General features: G+C 44.2%; 1 protein-coding gene across 2 annotated transcripts in view; it reads right to left on the bottom strand.

The window, feature by feature from the left end:
- Window positions 1-10,777: 10,777 nt before the first annotated feature.
- trpm4a (transient receptor potential cation channel, subfamily M, member 4a) overlaps window positions 10,778-21,589 on the bottom strand; it is a 74,245-nt gene continuing 63,433 nt past the window's right edge. For both annotated transcript variants that reach the window (XM_045716111.2, XM_014192262.3), the window contains exon 27: window positions 10,778-11,058. In XM_045716111.2, coding sequence (XP_045572067.2) covers window positions 11,030-11,058 — 29 coding nt within the window. In that variant the 3' untranslated portion in view covers window positions 10,778-11,029. The remainder of the gene's footprint in view (window positions 11,059-21,589) is intronic.

The raw sequence follows: 21,589 nt of genomic DNA, 5'->3' as shown, positions 1-21,589 counted from the left end.
TGTGGAAGTAGGAGTCCTGGGAGTGCATTCTGACAAAGATCAGCAAAAATAAAGAGAATATTTATAATACTAATTCTGAGTTTAGTTGACCCCAGAACTTGGCGGGTATCTGTATAGCTTGCTTTGATGGTTGAGCTATGTACTCAGAATATTGAAAAATGTGCTTTCTCTGTAAAGCTATTTTAAAATCTGACACAGCGGTTGCATTAAGGAGAAGTATATCTATAATTCTTTCAATAACTGTTGTAAATTTTATCAACGTTTATGATGAGTATTTTTGTAAATTGATGTGCACATTCACCGGGGGTTTTGGTGGGAATACATTTTCTGAACATCACGCGCCAATGTAAAATGGGGTTTTTGGATATAAATATGAAATTTATCGAGCAAAACATACATGTATTGTGTAACATGAAGTCCTATGAGTGCCATCTGATGAAGATCATCAAAGGTTAGTGAATATTTTAGCTGTATTTTTGGTTTTTGTGATGCATGTCCTTGCTTGGAAAATGGCTGTGTGGTTTTTCTTGTGAAGTTTATGTCCTAACATAATCTAATTTTATGCTTTCGCCGTAAAGCCTTTTTGAAATCGGACAATATGGTTAGATTAACGAGAAGTTTATCTTTAAAATGGTGTAAAATTGTTGATTGTTTCAGAAAATGAAATTATGAGATTTTTGCTGTTTCGTATTTCGCGCCATGCTATTTCAATGGCTGTTGAATAGTGTGTCCCGCAGGTGGAAGTCTGGCAGCCCAAACATTAAGGAACTCTCGTTTTTCCGGTAAATGGTTTATTACGGACCCTTAAAGTGTTACTCAAAGTGTTAAAGTAGTTGAGAATGAATAAACACATATTAGACAAATGAGAAAAGTCACTGAATAAATGCCTTATAGATGACCATTGGCTCATATAATACCTTGTAACAGCCTAACTAGATATTTGAAATTGGTGTATTTCAAGTGTTCCCCCCTGCCCACTTTAGATAAGTGTTCAAACATTAGGTACATGTAATTCAATAGAAGAAATCAGGAGAACACTTTATTTTAAAGGGGTCCGAAATAAACCATTTATAAGGCATTTATAAATTGTGTGGTCACCATTTATTAATCATTGCGCCCACATCAATTAACCATTTACTAATCATTAGTAAAGTCTTTTTGCATCTATTTATACTTTATAAATACTAAATAAATGTTTCGAGTGACCAGTGTAATTTCTCACAAAAAGATGGGCATGCCATTGGACTTTCTTGCTCTACCTGGTAGAAGAACAAGCACACAACATAGGATGTTTAAGGAAATATACAGTGCATTCGGAATGTATTCAGACCCCTTGACTTTTTCAAAATATTGTTACTTTACAGCCTTATTCTAAAATTGATTAAATTGTTCCCCCCCCCCCCCCCCCCCCAATCCACCTACACACAATACCCTATAATGACAAAGCAAAAATAGGTTTTTAGAAATGTTTGCAAATGTATTAAAAATATCACATTTACGTAGGTATTCAGACCCTTTACTCTGTACTTTGTTGAAGCACCTTACAGCCTCAAGTCTTCTTGGGTATGACGCAACAAGCTTTGCACACCTGTATTTGGGGAGTTTCTCCCATTCTTCTCTGCAGATCCTCTCAAGCTCTCTCAGGTTGGATGGGGAGCGTCGCCGCACAGGTATTTTCAGGTCTCTCCAGAGATGTTAGATCGTGTTTAAGTCTGGGCTCTGGCTGGGCCACTCAAGGACATTCAGAGACTTGTCCCAAAGCCACTCCTGCTTTGTCTTAGCTGTGTGCTTAGGGTTGTTGTCCTGTTGGAAGGTGAACCTTCGCCCCAGTCTGAGGTCCTGAGCGCTCTGGAGCTGTCAGGGATTTCTTCATCGGAGGACGATATGGCGAAATCATCCGGAAAATGAGGACCAATATGCAGCAGAGTTGAGATGGTTCATTTTGAACTTTTAATAAATTCCAAAACGAACATACAAAATAACAAAAACGAACGCACGATACACTGACAGTCCTGTTAGGTTTACACACACTAAACACGGAACAATCTCCCACAAATCCACAGACAAACACACCCAACTAATATAGGACTTCCAATCAAAGGCAACACCACACAGCTGCCTTCAATTGGAAGTCCACCCCAATTAACTCAACATAGAAACAGATCAACCAGACTACACATAGAAATACATCAACATAGACCATAACTCAAAACCCGGAAATAATAAATCAAACGCCCTCCTAACTAACACACCACCCTGAACCACATAAAACAAATACCCTCTGCCACGTCCTGACCAAACTAAAATGACAATTAACCCTTATACTGGCCAGGACGTGACAGTACCCCCCCGTAAAGGTGCTAACCCCGGAAGCACCTTAAAAAAACTAAACAAAAAAAACAACCCCAAACAACAACAAAACAAAAATTCCCCCCTACTAAAGGGAGGGAAGGGAGGGTGGCTGCCGTCAACGACGGCACTGTGCTACACCCCCCCCCTCCCCAACCCACCTATATCTGGAGGTGGCTCCGGTTCTGGCCGTTCCAGGCAGTCGGGCCACTCTGGCATCGCCGGGGGGCAGTCGGGCCACTCTGGCATCGCCGGGGGGCAGTCGTGGCAGTCTGGCAGCTCGGGGCAGTCTGGCAGCTCGGGGCAGTCTGGCAGCTCGGGGCAGTCTGGCAGCTCTGGCAGCTCGGGGCAGTCTGGCCACTCTGGCAGCTCGGGGCAGTCTGGCCACTCTGGCAGCTCGGGGCAGTCTGGCCACTCTGGCAGCTCGGGGCAGTCTGGCCACTCTGGCAGCTCGGGGCAGTCTGGCAGCTCTGGCAGCTCGGGACAGTCTGGCAGCTCTGGCAGCTCGGGACAGTCTGGCAGCTCGGGGCAGTCTGGCAGCTCGGGGCAGTCTGGGCAGTCTGGCAGCTCGGGGCAGTCTGGCCACTCTGGCAGCTCGGGGCAGTCTGGCCACTCTGGCAGCTCGGGGCAGTCTGGCAGCTCTGGCAGCTCGGGGCAGTCTGGCAGCTCTGGCAGCTCGGGGCAGTCTGGCAGCTCTGGCAGCTCGGGGCAGTCTGGCCAGCTCTGGCAGCTCGGGGCAGTCTGGCCACTCTGGCAGCTCGGGGCAGTCTGGCCGCTCTGGCAGCTCGGGGCAGTCTGGCCGCTCTGGCAGCTCGGGGCAGTCTGGCAGCTCTGGCAGCTCGGGACAGTCTGGCAGCTCTGGCAGCTCGGGACAGTCTGGCAGCTCGGGGCAGTCTGGCAGCTCGGGGCAGTCTGGCCACTCTGGCAGCTCGGGGCAGTCTGGCCACTCTGGCAGCTCGGGGCAGTCTGGCCACTCTGGCAGCTCGGGGCAGTCTGGCCACTCTGACATCTCCGGGCAGTCTGGCCACTCTGACATCTCCGGGCAGTCTGGCCACTCTGACATCTCCGGGCAGTTTGGCCACTCTGGCAGCTCCTGACTAGTGGGTGGCTCTGGCGACTCTTCACTGACGGGCGGCTCTGGCGATTCCTCACTGACAGGCGGCTCTGGCGACTCTTGACTGACGGGCAGTTCTGGCGACTCTTGACTGACGGGCAGTTCTGGCGACTCTTGACTGACGGGCAGTTCTGGCGACTCTTGACTGACGGGCAGTTCTGGCGACTCTTGACTGACGGGCAGTTCTGGCGACTCTTGACTGACGGGCAGTTCTGGCGACTCTTGACTGACGGGCAGTTCTGGCGATTGTTGACTGGCAGGCAGCTCTGGTGACTGTTGACTGGCGGGCAGCTCTGGCGACTTTAGACTGGCGAGGCTGGGTTTACGCACTAGATGCCTTGTGCGTGGTGCTGGTACTGGGCGTACCAGACTGGGAACACGTACCTCCAGGCTAGTGCGGGGAGCAGGAACAGGACGAGTCAGACTGGGCTGACGTACTTCCGGGTCCGCACGAGAGACAGGAGCTGGAAACCTAGGGCTATGGAGGCGCACAGTCGGTCTTGATCTTACCTCCTGCACAACCCGTCCTGGCTGGATGGAACTAGTAGCCCTGTATGAGCGGGGTGCTTGTACAGGGCGGACTGGGCTGTGCAGGGGCCTGATGGTAGCCGTGTGTAGAGCGGGAGTTGGGTAGCCTGGTCCTCGGAGGCGTACCGGTGACCAGATGCGCTGCGCAGGCATCCTCCTACCAGGCTGGATGCCCGCTCTAGCACGGCACCTGCGAGGGGCTGGAATAACGCGCACCGGACTGTGCGTGCGTATGGGTGAGATAGTGCGCTCCTCAGCGAAACATGGAGATCTCCACCTCATACGCTCCTCCATATAACCACGGGTAGCTGGCTTCCGGCTCTTCCTAGGCCTAGCCAAACTACCCGTGTGCCCCCCCAAAAAAAATATTGGGGCTGCCTCTCGTGCTTCAACGCCAGTCGTGTCCCTCGGAAACGTTCCCGGTCCATACCAGCCTTACTCCATGGGCCTTCTCCGGCCATAACCTGCTCCCAAGTCCATCTCTCCCGTTTGTCCAAATCAAAATTCCTCTGCTCCTTCCTCTGCTGCTTGGTCCTGGTTTGGTGGGAGATTCTGTCACGGTTGTCGTTGGTTAAGGAGGACCAAAACGCAGCAGGTATATGTAAGCTCATCTTGAGGTTTATTAACTCCAAAATGAGCACCAAAATAACAAAAGAGAACGAACGATCAACACACAGTCTGGCAAGGCACAAGGCTAAACTCAGAACAATCTCCCACAATTAAACAGACAAACACACCCAACTAATATAGGACTTCTAATCAAAGGCAACACCACACAGCTGCCTTCAATTGGAAGTCCACCCCAATTAACCAAACATAGACATACAACTAACTAGATTAACATAGAAATACGTGAATCTCAAACAGTGCCCAAAAACCCCGGAATACTAAATCAAATGCCCTTACTACAAAAACACCACCCTGAACCACATAAAACAAATACCCTCTGCCACGTCCTGACCAAACTACAATACCAATTAACCCTTATACTGGCCAGGACGTGACAGGAGCAGTTTTTCATCAAGGATCTCTCTGTACTTAGCTCCATTCATCTTTCTCTCGATCCTCACTAGTCTCCAAGTCCCTCCTACTGAAAAACATCCCCACAGCATGATGCTGCCACCACCATGCTTCACCGTAGGTGTAACGGCTGTCTGAAGAATGGGACCAAAGTGCAGCGTGTGTATCGTTCCACATTTTATTTTCACTGTGAAACTATGCAAGATATACAAAAAAACTAATGAACAAAAACAACATACCGTGACGAAGAGGTGCAACATACACTAACTCAAAAACAATCTCCCACAAATCCAGGTGGGAAAAACAACTACTTAAGTATGATCTCCAATTAGAGACAATGATGACCAGCTGCCTCTAATTGGAGATCATCCCAAAAAACAACAACATAGAAATACAGAAAAAAGAACATGACAACATAGAAAATCTAAACTTGACACAACCCCATCACGCCCTGACCTACACTACCATAGAAAATAAAAGCTTCTATGGTCAGGACGTGACAGTAGTGATGGTGCCAGGTTTCCTCCAGACGTGACACTTGGCATTCAGACCAAAGACTTCAATCTTGGTTTCATCAGACCAGAGAATCTTGTTTCTCATGGTCTGAGAGTCCTTTAGCTGCCTTTTGGCAAACTCCAAGCAGGCTGTCGTACCTTTTACTGAGGAGTGGCTTCCGTCTGGCCACTCTACCATAAAGGAATGATTGGTGGAGTGCTATAGAGATGGTTGTCCTTCTGGAAGATTTTCCTATCTCTACAAAATAAGTCTGGAGCTCTGTCAGAGTGACCATCTGGTTCTTGGTCCCTGAACAAGGCCCTTACCCCCAGTTGCTCAGTTTGGCAGGATGGCCAGCTCTAGGAAGAGTCTTGGTGGTTCCAAACTTCTTCCATTTAAGAACGATGGTGGCCACTGTGTTCTTGGGGACCTTCAATGCTGCAGACAATTTTTTGGTATCGTTCCTCAGATCTGTGCTTCAACACAATCCTGTTTTGGAGCTCTACGGACAATTCCTTCGACCTCATGGCTTGGTTTCTGCTCTGACATGCACTTTCAACTGTGGGACCTTATATAGACAGATGTGTGCCTTTCCAAATCATGTCCAAACAATTGAATTTACCACAGGTGGACTCCAATCAAGTTGTAGAAGCATCTCAAGGATGATCAATGGAAACAGGATCCACCTGAGCTCAATTTCGAGTCTCATAGCAAAGGGTCTGAATACTTATGTAAATAAGGTATTCGTTTTTTATTTTTAATACATTTGCAAAAATTATGGGGTATTGCGTGTAGATTGATGAGGAAAACAATTATTTTAATACATTTTAGAACAAGGCAGTAACGTAACAAAATGTGGAAAAAGTAAAGGGGTATGGATACTTTCCGAATGCACTGTATATACATGTGTGAATAACTAGTTTACAAACATTTACAAATGTGGGAGTAAGGATTAATAAATGGTGAGCAAACAGTTTGTAAATGCCTTATAAATGCTTTATAGATGGTTTAGTAAGGACTAGGGCTGTTACAGTGACCGTATTACCTTCACACTGGCATTAATGAGTCATGACCACAGTCAAATCCCACGTGACCGTTTAGTCATGGTAACTAGGCTTCTCCAAGCTCTGATGCTGCTGATGGTCATTAGTAGCCTACCAAACTTGCTAACTGCCTGTTACTCAGCACTCTATTGTCCCTCTAATCACTCTGACGTCATTGCAAATGTAATCGAAAATCTAATCAAACACTTAATGAGAGCCCATGAGCTTAAGTTGCACAACATTTCTATAGGCTATGCAATTGTGAGAGAAAATAGTGATGGCTTCTATTAAAAAGAGGAGGATCCATAAGCTTTCTATAGGCTAGGCCTACTATATATATTTATTTATTTATCAACTTTCCTAATATTAAGCACAATGTGTCACTTTACAACAGGAGTATAGCCTACCTGGCTGGCATGAAAATAAACCACGGGAAAAGCCATTTGCTATTTAAGTGCATAGATTACCTATATTTTTTCCCCCCCTGCCCCTGTTTCAAGACAGGCGCATGATAATGGTCCATTCTGAATCAAAACAAATTTCACACATACATTAGTATATGTAAAGGCAAGATTAAATCAAGAATAGTCTGATGGGTGACAATATTAGCCTATCACTTATATTATATTATCGTTTGTGATTGATGCCCAGCTTGTGTGCAATAAGGCAAGAAACAGTGCATGCCTTTTTTTGCGACTTTTTCGAATCACAGTCGCACACCTCATGTAGCCTAGCCTAGCGTGGTATAGCGCACATGTTTTGATAAGGTTATTATCACAACTAAAGTGGCCAAATAACTTCTTAAAATGAAGCACAGACATCTGCTTTACAACCGGTGTAGAGCCTAACTGGCACACATAGGTGGCGCGTGAGTTTGAAGTTTAGGGAAGATCATTTTTTTTACATTTACATTTACGTCATTTCGCAGACGCTCTTATCCAGAGCGACTTACAAATTGGTGCATTCACCTTATGATATCCAGTGGAACAACCACTTTACAATAGTAAAAATGCACCTTTATAATAAAACAATACATGCATAAATTGCATTGGCGGTCACTTTTGGGAATGGTGTTTTTCCCCTAATTGATTGTATTTTGGAACATTCGTGCTTTTAGCCTGCTGCCATGTGGGCATGGCTGCGCTTATAATGTGAAAAAAATATCTTAATAGTTTATCAACATTTTAAGCTAAACGTTCTGATCTGTTGCATCAGCCTCATTGCTTTTAAACGTTTTTTTTTTATGCTACTGGTTGTATTAATTTGAGATCTATTGCATCCCACAACTGTCCCAGACTATGTTTGGAATATTTATTTCTCACGAGGAAGGACAAGTTGACCAATAGAATAGGTCAACTTTTGTACAATGGGGGATAGTAGATTGACATAGGCTAGGGCTTTTGTTGTCCATTACGACTACTCATCTTGTTGGCTGACGAAAAGTAAATGTGGACAGTTTTTAGAACATCTCCAATATGCGCCTCGGGAATTCGATAAGGACGCCCGCAGGATTTTTTTAGGGAGCATTGTCTGCTAAATGAACTAGTGTAGCCCACAGCCATAATGGCATAGCCAGATCATGGCCTAACATAAGGACAACTTAGAGTATGCTATTCTGTTCGGACCGGTCTAAAATAAAGAACGGATTTATCGTGATGGTGTAGGCCATATTAAATGGATTTATTAAACTTTTTAAAATGTAGATGTTCCAAAGGTCTGCATCAGTGGCTTGTAGGCTTTGCGTGGAAGCCAGGAGATGCTAAGTGTGTTTATGTTAATTAACCGTAAATTACCGTGAGACCGGCAGTTATTTGCTTGACAGTCTCCGGCTGACAAAATGTAATAGCCACCACAGCCCTAGTAAGGAGCCTTAAAATAAAGTTTTACCCTAAGGGGAAAGGAGTTGCTGGGCCCAGCACAGGCAGTGTAGTCCCCTGGTCTTCTGGTCCCAGTAATGCAGCTGCAATTGCAGCAGTCATGTGTAGTGGGCATAGGGAGAAAACAGAGAGAGAGACACACACTGATACATGTACTGCCAGTTTGGCTCTATATTATACACCACCATCAGCCTGTACCGTTGACACCAGGAAGGATGGGGCCATGGACTCATGCAGCTTACACCAAATCCTGACTCTGACATCAGCAAAAGGCACAAGTATTCGTTGGACCAGGCAATGTTTTTCCACTCCTCAGTTGTCCAGTGTTGGTGATCATGTACCTACTGGAGCTGCGTCTTCTTGTTTGTAGCTGATAGGAGTGGAACCCGGTGTGGTCGTCGTCTTCTGCAATAGCCCACCCGTGACAAGGACCAACGAGTTGTGTGTTCCGAGATGCCGTTCTGCACAACACTGTTGTACTGCACCATTATTTGCCTGTTTGTGGTCTGCCTGTTAGGTTGCACAATTATTTCCATTCTTCTTCGACCTCTCTCATCAACAAGCTTTTTTGGCCCACAGGACTGCCGCTGACTGAATGTTTTTTGTTTGTCGCACCCTTCTCGGTAAACCCTAGACACTGTTGTGGTGAAAATCCCAGGAGGACGGCCGTTTCTGAGATACTGGAACTGCTGCTCCTAGAACCAACAATCATACCACGCTATAAGTCACTTAGGTCACTCATTTTGCCCATTCTAAAGGGGGCTGGTGTGCCTGAATTGCTAGGGACAATTTTTATACATTTTTTGTCAGCCCCTGAGTTAAATCCATTTATGGTTATCATCAAGCATCACTTGTGTCCCAATCTTCATATTACTTTCACTTTGGTCCTCCAACAACACGCGGGGGGGGGGGGGGGGGGGCAGTGCGATAGCCGATTAACTGCGAAGTGAATCGCCTATATCCAGTAGCATATATCCCCAGTATAGCCCCATCTCCCCAAATCTGCATAGAATGCGCTCATAAATGCCCTGCTACTCAGAACATGTTTCAGAGATCTCAAGTTATGATGCTACTTGCATTTCATCAAATGCTCGCAGTCAAACGACCAATAATAGTGCAAGACTCTGGTTCTTTTCCTGTGTTTGGTCTGGAATGCATTCTCACCTGCAGAGAAACCACCATGGTACGAATTGAATCAGACTACCCTTTTTTGAGCGAACCATGGTGCGTCGTTTGCAGATAGTGTTCACACCAGTCCAAGCTAACCAAACGAAGGGGGCAAATGCACCAGAGTTCAGAAAAACCGCACCAATCCAATTTGGTGTGAAAACCCCCCTCAGTCACACTCAGGTTTAAACAAACAAACTAGCCTAGCACATTCTCTTGTTAAACTAATGAAGCTAGCGTCATAGAGAAAGCAGCAAAGCCCTATGCCTGACATGTCCATCAACAGTGACTGGAGTCAGGAACATTTCAATGAAGGGGAAGGTAAGCACTGCGATCGGCAATGTAAAACTGATTTTGAATCATAAAACCAGCTAAATCATTAAGAAAAAAACATGAACAATTTTTTGGGGGGAAAATGTGTTTGTATAATTAGATTTTTTATTTGTCTTTTCATAACAGCCTGCACGTCACTGGAAGGAGTTTTTGCAAACATTGCATGCACAGTTTGAGCTACTCTAGGCGGATGTTGCAGGCTACAGTATGCCAGTGCTGCCCCCCCCCCCCATTGAGTATCTCAAGTTGAAGGCCAACCAGGGTACAGCAGGCTGCCATTATTAACTAAATTGTCAGCCACTCCGGCCACCTGCGGCGGCTCCACTTTTGCTGCAGGGGCCTCATCCAAACGGAGGAAGCTATACTGAGCCCCTCAACAGAGCAGTGTGCCCAGTTCTCACCCTAGGCCCTGCGTCCAGCGACTTGGGGGAAGTCTAACGTATGCTCAGTCTGCTCTGCTCTCACCTGTTTGGCCAGGGACCTTGGCAAAGAGTCCGCAAATGTTGACCACAAACAGAGTACCAATAACTTCAGATAACCCTATGCCTGCTTTAATACAGACTAGCCCCTCTGTTAATATAGCTGAAGGAGACACAAGAAAGCCTGATTGAACTCCTCAAAAACCCACCTAAACAAGCCGTAATCCTTGGGGAAATGCTCTGTGGAGCAATTAAACAAAATTAGAGCTCTTTGGCAATACAGATCAATGCTATGTTAACTGACAACCAAAATTAAGCATTCAATGAAAATAACAAAAAACTTTCATGTGTTTGTACTTGGTCATGTCAAATGATAATATTTTACCTTTACAATGTCTGTACATATTACATTAGGAACAGATTGTCCATTCATTCTATAACCCACAGGAACAGGATTTATTGAACATAGGAACAACAAAGTGTAACATAGAAGAGCAACAATGGTACACATACAAAATGGCAGCAGTTGAAATGATCAAAGTTTAAAAACGACATTGAAATGATTGATGAATGAGCATCGAGTCCGTCTTTGGCATTTCTTGACATTTTTTGGCACTGAGTGACAGTGACTGTAGGTGTGTGTGCACGTGTGTCTAGATTTCACTATTCTCCATCAGACATGGGTCAGTTAGTTGGAGAAAGAGGGGTCAGATCTGAAAGAGAAAACACAACGGAAACTGGAGTACATAAAACCAAGTAATAACATTTACTGGGGATCAATAAAGTTAATTTAAAAATTGTTATATTAAAAGACTGGAAAGGTCTCTGATGTAGAAGGAAGGAGGCTTACATAGAAATAGAACATACAGTTGAAGTCGGAAGTTTACATACACCTTAGCCAAATACATTTAAACTCAGTTTTTCCCAATTCCTGAGATTTAATCCTAATAAAAATTCCCTGTTTTAGGTCAGTTAGGATCACCACTTTATTTTAAGAATGTGAAATGTCAGAATAATAGTAGAGAGAATGATTGATTTCAGCTTTTATTTCTTTCATCACATTCCCAGTGGGTCAGAAGTTTGCATACGCTTAATTAGTATTTGGTAGCATTGCCTTTAAATTGTTTAACTTGGATGTAAACATTTCGGTAGCATTCCACAAGCTTCCCACAATAAGTTGGGTGAATTTTGGCCCATTCCTCCTGACAGAGCTGATGTAACTGAGTCAGGTTTGTAGGCCTCTTTGCACGCACACACTTGTTCAGTACTGCCCACAAATTGTCTATAGGATTGAGGTCAGGGCTTTGTGAACGCTACTCCAATACCTTGACTTTGTTGTCCTTAAGCCATTTTGCCACAACTTTGGAAGTATGCTTGGGGTCATTGTCCATTTGGAAGACCCATTTGCGACCAAGCTTTAACTTCCTGACTGATGTCTTGAGATGTTGTTTCAATATATCCACATCTTTTTCCCTACCTCATGATGCCATCTATTTTGTGAAGTATGCCAGTCCCTCCTGCAGCAAAGCACCCCCACAACATGATGCTGCCACCACCGTGCTTCACGGTTGGGATGTTCTTTGGCTTTCAAGCCTCCCCTTTTTCCTCCAAACACAACGATGGTCATTATGGCCAAACAGTTATATTTTTATTTTATCAGACCAGAGGACATTTCTCCAAAAATTACAATCTTTGTCCCCGTGTGTAGTTGCAAACCGTAGTCTGGCTTTTGTATGGCGGTTTTGGAGCAGTGGCTTCTTCCTTGGTGAGCGGCCTTTCAGGTTATGTCGATATAGGACTCGTTTACTGTGGATATAGATACTTTTGTACCTGTTTCCTCCAGCATCTTCACAAGGTCCTTTGCTGTTGTTCTGGGATTTTAATTGCACTTTTCACACCAAAGTACGTTAATCTCTAGGAGACAGAACGCGTCTCCTTCCTGAGCGGTATGACAGCTGCGTGGTCCCATGGTGTTTATACTTGCGTACTATTGTTTGTACAGATGAACGTGGTACCTTCAGGCATTTGGAAATTGCTCCCAAGGATGAACCAGAGTTGTGGAGGTCTACAAATGTTTTCTGAGGTCTTGGCCGATTTCTTTTGATTTTCCCATGATGTCAAGCAGAGGCACTGAGTTTGAAGGTAGGCCTTGAAATACATCCACAGGTACACCTCTAATTGACTAAAATTATGTTAATTAGCCTATCGGAAGCCTTCTTTTTACTCTGTCAATTAGGTTAGTATTGTGGAGTAACTACAATGTTGTTGATCCATTCTCAGTTTTCTCCCATCACAGCCATTAAACTTTGTAGCTGTTTTAAAGTCACCATTGGCCTCATGGTGAAATCCCTGAGCGGTTTCCTTCTTCTCCGGCAACTGAGTTAGGTGACGCCATCCAAAGTGTAACTAATAACTTCACAACGCTCAAAGAGATATTCAATGTCTGATTTTTTTTACCCATCTACCAATAGGTGCTGTAACGTGTGCACTAATAAATCGGGACGCAAGTACACAGAGTGAATTTAATTAATAAGCAAACATGGATCAAAAACAAGAAAAACGAGTAGCGTACAGATGTAAAACACAGGAACAGAATCAATAACGCCTGGGGAAAGAACTAAAGGGAGTGATAGATATAGAGGAGGAAATCAGGAAGGGGATGGAGTCCAGGTGAGTCTCATGAAGCACAGGTGCACGTAGCGACGTGTCGGCTGAGGCATGGGATCCTGATAAGCCAGCTACTTATTATTAAATTTGCACTCCCTGTACTTGCTTCCTGACTCCCAGTGTACACATTACAGAATAACGCCTCACCAAAGGGAAGCAACAGGGATTTTTTACTGGTGACGTGGGGTCCAAGGGCAGCTGCCGAAGCAACCGGGGATGCCTCACCTGGCTCGTCAGGCTTCCATGCCTCAGCTGGCTCGATAGGTTCACAAGCCTCGGTTGTCTTGTCAGGCTTTCATTGCCGACGCTACCGGGGATGCCTCAGCTAGCTCGTCAGGCTTCCATGCCTCGGCTGTCTCAACAGGTTCTCAAGCCTCGGTTGGCTCGTCGGGCTCCCATGCCTCGACAGGTTCCCGCACCTCAGCTGGCTCTACTGGTTCCCGAGCCTCAGCTGGCTCTACAGGTTCCCGCACCTCAGCAGAAGCGATTGGCCCGCTCCTGGTCCCTCAGGACCATCCCTCTGGTCGGCATCCTGCGGCTGGAGCCGCACGTCAGGGATGGGGTCCTCCTCTCTGGCGCTATTGTCGCCAGTTTACTCATTACTACACACACCTGTCACCATCATTACTCACATCTGTGCCTCATGAGACTTACCTGGACTCATCAGCTTCCTGATTACCTCCCCTATATCTGTCACTCCCTTTGGTTCTTTCCTCAGGCGTTATTGACTCTGTTTCATGTCTGTACGCTTTTTGTGTTTTGTACTATGTTCTATTTATTATTACATTTGCACTCCCTGTACTTGTTTCCCGACTCCCAGCGTACACGTTACTAGTGCCCTTCTTTGCAAGGAGTTGGAAAACCTCCCTTGTCTTTGTGGTTGAATCTGTATTTGAAATTCACTGCTCGACTGAGGGACCTTACAGATAATTGTATGTGTGGGGTACAGAGATGAGGTAGTCATTCAAAAATCATGTTAAACACTATTATTGCAAAAATAGTGAGTCTATGGAATTTATGTGATTTGTTATGCACATTTTTACTCTTGAATTTATTTAGACTTTGCCATAACAAAGGGGTTGAATTCTTATTGACTCAAGACATTTCAGCTTTTCATTTTTAATGAATTTGTAAAAAATTCTAAAAACCTAATACCACTTTGGCATTATGTGGTATTGTGTGTAAGCCAGTGTCTAAACATCTCAATTTAATCAATTTCTTTCTCTGTTCTCTCTCTTCTTAACAAACCCTCAAATCAGTGAGCTAACTTGGAATGAATTAAATAGTGCAGTCAAATTTAACATGGTAAATTCATAAGCACGAATAAGAATTATATAGAAAGGGCTATTTTTTTGTTTCAATGTAGATGTGGATTATAATATACAACATTTCCATATAAACAAATAGTTGTGTAAAAGTGTAACATAGAAACATAATTTTTGCCTTCTGGTATCCTAACAGCTGAAAGCCAAGAGTATTTAGCTAATAACTTTGCCGGTGGTTTCTGAAGAGTTCCAACTGCCATTTTGATTTTGTAATTTAAATAAATGTTATCCTCCTTCTTCCCTGGCTTTTTCTAAATAGGTGTATTTACTCAGTTGTGAGAATTTTTAAAATGGGGGTTGTTACATTTCTAATCGCTGGCCGTTGGTACCACGCTGTCATGTTCGCGCTAATGTGTCTCATTACTGAATGAATGACGTCAATGGATGATTGATAGATAGATAGATAGATAGATAGATAGATAGATAGATAGATAGATAGATAGATAGATAGATAGATAGATAGATAGATAGATAGATAGATAGATAGATAGATAGATAGATAGATAGATAGATAGATAGATAGATAGATAGATAGATAGATAATGTGACTTCAACATTTAATTTGAGTTAACTGAATGATGAGGAGAACGACTTGAAGAGGATAAAGAGGGTGATTGAATTCCTCTTCCCCACACACAACAGCTCACATCTTGGTAGGCTATTTGTTTGTCAACCGCTATAATTAGATAACATGCAGCTACTCTTCTGTCATTATGTGTTGCTTTAGAAGACCAAATAAACACTTGCTCAACAGAATTAATGCTTCAATCTAGTTGACATCAGTATAGTTTCTTGTCATCTCTACTTCTTTCACGTACAATCAGCTTTACAAGCAGCACCTTCAAACTCGGTCTCTAACCACGCATTCACATTCTCTCAAGATGCTGAAAGAAAGAAATAATTTCTCCACTCCTGTTCCCAGGTCAAATTGGTGTATAATTTCCCCCCAAAACAGGGTTTTGGAACACTTAAAATGTAAAAACATGGTTTGGGATGTTGTAAGAGTTTGATTTACCAGTTGTCAGGACGTCACAATGGTCCCAGTTGTTCTTACACCATCCCAAACCATTTTAAGTAAAGTAATGAAATGGTATGGTGGTTTTAAAGTTAGTGGAACACTGTTCAGCTAAAGTATGACCCCACCTGGCATTTGAACACATAACCTTTGGATTTGAGATGCACTGATCTTTCTGCAGCGCCACAAAGTCTGTAACATTCCTATACATATTCATTACCTATAATACATCTCTGCACTTAGCAAAATAGTTCCATCTGTGCTGCTATTTTAGTTATCAGTTTCTGACTATTCTCTCATCATTGATTTAATTGACTTATTTCAGTAATTTGAGGGTTTTCTGTGTAGTTGTCTAATGTTGGTGAGGCATATTATTCTGTTTTAATGTTACTCCTGAATAACTAGGATAAATATAATATTTCTAATTGATTATTTTAAGAATAGGAATAGGAATACAGGTGAATTCAGTTATTAACACAGGTGTGGTGGTGTAGCAGAAAGATCAGAACGCGGTGAACCAAGAGTTTGAGAGTTAAAATCCCAGGTAAGTTCAATAATTACTGTATAAAAAAACATACACAATGTAAGTTGAAAGCACTAAAGTCACTGTGAGAATCATAACGACAAATTTTTGTTTTCACGTGAAATCTCACATGTGAAGCGTTCCAAAACCACATGATTTCACACGTGCTTTTTTCTGTGAGGGTGTACAGCAAGAAATGCTTAATTCTGCAGGAATTAATATTACATGTGGTGGATCGACTAACTTTTTCCCAAAAGCATTTGGCGACTGACATGTAGGCCTACTTGGAGCGCGGACAGTTAGGCCCTAAAGCTCAGGCTTATGCAGAAATGGCAGATAAACATAATGAAAGAAAAACCTCAGTGTAGCCAATAGATATAAATTGCACAAGAATTGTACATTTCTGGATTTTTTTATGCATTGTTTTCTCTTTATTCAATCCACCCGCAACCCACCCAAATTGCAAGTAGCCTAATGGGGGCGAGTTATGACAACTCAGCTCATCCACTCAGCCAGGCAAACACAAACAGTGTTACACGGAACCCAAACCGGCTGCGCACGTGCGCCATCGTGCATAAATGTATTTTGTCCCCCCACACCAAACGCGATCACGACACGCAGGTTAAAATATCAAAACAAACTCTGAACAAATTGTATTAATTTTGGGACAGGTTGAAAAACATTAAACATTTATGGCAATTTAGCTAGCTAGCTTGCACTTGCTAGCTAATTTGTCATTTTTAGCTAGCTTGCTGCTGCTAGCTAATTTGTCCTGGGATATAAACATAGAGTTGTTATTTTACCTGAAATGCACAAGGTCCTCTACTCCGCCAATTAATCCACACATAAAAGGTCAACCGAATTGTTTCTAGTCATCCTCCTTCCAGGCTTTTCTTCTCTTGACTTTATATTGCCATTGGCAACTTTCATAAATTAGGTGCATTACCGCCACTGACTTTGTTCGTCTTTCAGTCACCCATGTGGGTATAACCAATGAGGAGATGGCACGTGGGTACCTGCTTCTAGAAACCAATGAGGAGACAGGAGAAGCAGGACTTGCAGCGCGATCTGCATCAGAAATAGAACTGACTTCTATTTTAGCCCTTGGCAACGCAGACGCTCATTAGCGCACGCGAGCAGTGTGAGTGCAATAATTGAAAAACATAGATTTCTAAATTTATTTTGCAACGCTCGTGCATGCGACGCGAGCGGTGTAGTCAGCCTGTTATTGTTTTTCACACTTTACATTAGTGTGACAAAGGATACATACAGGGCATTCGGAAAGTATTCAGACCCCTTGACTTTGTCCACGTTTTGTTACGTTACAGCCTCATTCTAAAATTGATTAAATTAAACATTTTCCTCATCAATCTACACAAAATACCCCATAATGACAAAGCGAAAATGTGTGAATATTTTTACATTTCTAAAATAAAAAAAAAACAGGAAATCTCACATCGATCGGGTTCACTTAAGGACATTCAGAGACTTGTCCCAAAGCCACCCCTGCGTTGTCTTAGCTGGGTGCTTAGGGTCGTTGTCCTGTTGGAAGGTGAACCTTCACCCCAGTCTGAGGTCCTGAGCACTCTGGAGCAGGTTTTCATCAAGGAACTCTCTGTGCTTTGCTCCATTCATCTTTCCCTCGACCCTGACTAGACTCCCAGTCCCTGCCGCTGAAAAATATCCCCACAGCATGATGCTGCTGCCACCACCATGCTTCACCGTAGGGATGGTGTCAGGTTTCCTCCAGATGTGACGCTTGGCATTCAGGCCAAATTGTTCAATCTTGGTTCATAAGACCAGACAATCTTGTTTCATGGTCTGAGAGTCCTTTAGGTGCCTTTTGGCAAACTCCAAGCCGGCTGTCATGTGCCTTTAACTGAGGAGTGGTTTCCATCTGGCCACTCTACCATAAAGGCTTGATTGATGGAGAGCTGCAGAAATGTTGTCCTTCTTGAAGGCTCTCCCATCTCCACAGAGGTCACCCCCCTGACCAAGGCCCTTCTACCCCGATTGCTCAGTTTGGCCGGGCGGCCAGCTCTAGGAAGAGTCTTGGTGGTTCCAAACTACCATTTAAGAATGAGGGAGGCCACTGTGTTCTTGGGGACCTTCAATGCTGCAGCCATTTTTTGGTACCCTTCCCCAGATCTGTGCTGACGCAATCCTGTCTCGGAGCTCTACGGACAATTCCTTTGACCTCATGGCTTGGTTTCTGTTCTGACATGCACTGTCAACTGTGGGACCTTATATAGACAGGTGTGTGCCTTTCAAAATCATGTCCAAACAATTGAATTTACCACAGGTGGACTCCAATCAAGTTGTAGAAACGTCTCAAAGATGATCAATGGAAACAAGATGCACCTGAGCTAAATTTCGAGTCTCATAGCAAAGGGTCTGAATACTTATGTAAATAAGGTATATGTTTCTCATATTTAATACATTTGCAAAAAAAAAATGTTTGTATCGCTTTGTCATTATGGGGTATTGTGTGTAGATTTGATGAGGAAAAAAATATATTTAATCAATTTTAGAATAAGGCTGTAACGTAATAATGTGGAAAAAGTCAAGGGGTCTGAATACTTTCTGAATGCGCTGTATGCCTCATCACAAATCTCGGAGATCTGTGGACAGTTCCTTGGACTTCATGGTATAGTTTCTGCTCTGACATGCACTGTCAACTGTGGACCCTTATATACTGTAAGTATGTTTCTTTATAAATCATGTCCAAACAATTTAATTGGCCACAGGTGGACTCCAATCAAGTTGTAGTGACATCTCAAGGATGCTCATAGGAAATTGGATGCACCTGAGCTCAATTTGGAGTGTCCTAGAAAAGGGGTGTGAATACTTATGTAAATGTGGATATTTCTGTGTTTCAATTGCAATAAATTTGCAAGAATTTCTAAAAACATGTTTTTATTTAAACTAAAAGGTATTTTGATTTCGATGCATAAAACAGTACATAGCCAATCAATGTGTAGACCTACTGTGTAATAAAATTGATAATTGTGTATTAAAAACATAAATATGTGTTTGCAGCGCATACAACCATGCCGACAACCAACTGAAGATCAGTGGACAAGGAGCTGGACAACAGGCTCCGTTGGTTCCCAAAAAAGCAGTGAGTTTTTCTAGATTCATGGAATGTGTTTGTGTATGTATATCAATCACAGAACAGGGCTCCGGGCAGCCGAGCGGAAATGGAGGAAAACTCGCCTCCCTGCGGACCTGGCATCCTTTCACTCACTCCTCTCTACATTCTCCTCTTCTGTCTCTGCTGCTAAAGCCACTTTCTACCACTCTAAATTCCAAGCATCTGCCTCTAACCCTAGGAAGCTCTTTGCTACCTTCTCCTCCCTCCTGAATCCTCCTTCCCCTCCCCCCCCTCTGCGGATGACTTCGTCAACCATTTTGAAAAGAAGGTTGACGATATCCGATCCTCGTTTGCTAAGTCAAACGACACCGCTGGTCCTGCTCACACTGCCCTACCCTGTGCTTTGACCTCTTTCTCCCCTCTCTCTCCAGATGAAATCTCGCGTCTTGTGACGGCCGGCCGCCCAACAACCTGCCCACTTGACCCTATCCCCTCCTCTCTTCTCCAGACCATTTCCGGAGACCTTCTCCCCTTCCTCACCTCGCTCATCAACTCATCCTTGACCGCTGGCTACGTCCCTTCCGTCTTCAAGAGAGCGAGAGTTGCACCCCTTCTGAAAAAACCTACACTCGATCCCTCCGATGTCAACAACTACAGACCAGTATCCCTTCTTTCTTTTCTCTCCAAAACTCTTGAACGTGCCGTCCTTGGCCAGCTCTCCTGCTATCTCTCTCAGAATGACCTTCTTGATCCTAATCAGTCAGGTTTCAAGACTGTGCATTCAACTGAGACTGCTCTTCTCTGTGTCACGGAGGCTCTCCGCACTGCTAAAGCTAACTCTCTCTCCTCTGCTCTCATACTTCTAGACCTATCTGCTGCTTTTGATACTGTGAACCATCAGATCCTCCTCTCCACCCTCTCCGAGTTGGGCATCTCCGGCGCGGCCCACGCTTGGATTGCGTCCTACCTGACAGGTCGCTCCTACCAGGTGGCGTGGTGAGAATCTGTCTCCACACCATGCGCTCTCACCACTGGTGTCCCCCAGGGCTCTGTTCTAGGCCCTCTCCTATTCTCGCTATACACCAAGTCACTTGGCTCTGTCATATCCTCACATGGTCTCTCCTATCATTGCTATGCAGACGACACACAATTAATCTTCTCCTTTCCCCCTTCTGATAACCAGGCGGCGAATCGCATCTCTGCATGTCTGTCAGACATATCAGTGTGGATGACGGATCACCAGCTCAAGCTGAACCTCGGCAAGACGGAGCTGCTCTTCCTCCCGGGGAAGGACTGCCCGTTCCATGATCTCGCCATCACGGTTGACAACTCCCTTGTGTCCTCCTCCCAGAGTGCTAAGAACCTTGGCGTGATCCTGGACAACACCCTGTCGTTCTCCACTAACATCAAGGCGGTGACCCGATCCTGTAGGTTCATGCTCCACAATATTCGCAGAGTACGACCCTGCCTCACACAGGAAGCGGCGCAGGTCCTAATCCAGGCACTTGTCATCTCCCGTCTGGATTACTGCAACTCGCTGTTGGCTGGGCTCCCTGCATGTGCCATTAAACCCCTACAACTCATCCAGAACGCCGCAGCCCGTCTGGTGTTCAACCTTCCCAAGTTCTCTCACGTCACCCCGCTCCTCCGCTCTCTCCACTGGCTTCCAGTTGAAGCTCGCATCCGCTACAAGACCATGGTGATTGCCTACGGAGCTGTGAAGGGAACGGCACCTCCATACCTTCAGGCTCTGATCAGGCCCTACACCCAAACAAGGGCACTGCGTTCATCCACCACTGGCCTGCTGGCCCCCCTACCTCTGAGGAAGCACAGTTCCCGCTCAGCCCAGTCAAAACTGTTCGCTGCTCTGGCACCCCAATGGTGGAATAAGCTCCCTCACGACGCCAGGACAGCGGAGTCAATCACCACCTTCCGGAGACACCTGAAACCCCACCTCTTTAAGGAATACCTAGGATAGGATAAAGTAATCCTTCTAACCCCCCCCCCCCCCCCCCAATAGATGCACTATTGTAAAGTGGTTGTTCCACTGGATATCATAAGGTGAATGCACCATTTTGTAAGTCGCTCTGGATAAGAGCGTCTGCTAGATGACTTAAATGTAAATGTAAATATGTAGAATTTGTATGGAAAAGTCACATGTGATTGTTTAGTTTGAGCTAGCTAATTTATCTACTGTTTCTATCATAGGCCACTGTAATCAGTGGGGGTTTAAACAAGTTCCCCAGCCAGCACACTAAAATCACAATGTTTCCATTTCTATAGTCATGTTTACAAAGAGTGTTTTTTAATTGAAGCAACCAAATGTCGGCCTTTAACCATCCAAATATTTTATACAATATTCTGCCCATATTTCTATGGAATGTTTTAGGTAGGCGATACATAGGCTACTGTTAAATGCATTTTTGCTTTTCTTGGAATAGAAACACCATAATATGAATCAATTTAATCAAGCTAATATTAGAAATAAATGGTAAATAATAAAGGCCAGTATCAACATCTTTTCATAAAGAAAAGGGAATACATCATCTCAAACTGCAGAAGTCAAATGATTTGTGCAGTGAAGCAAGCACCAACAAGCTGGAGAATGGAATATATTTGA

This window comes from Salmo salar, chromosome 03, assembly GCF_965601325.2.
Source record: "Salmo salar chromosome 03, fSalSal1, whole genome shotgun sequence".
Lineage (NCBI taxonomy): Eukaryota > Metazoa > Chordata > Actinopteri > Salmoniformes > Salmonidae > Salmo > Salmo salar.
This window is presented reverse-complemented; position numbering and strand designations above follow the sequence as displayed.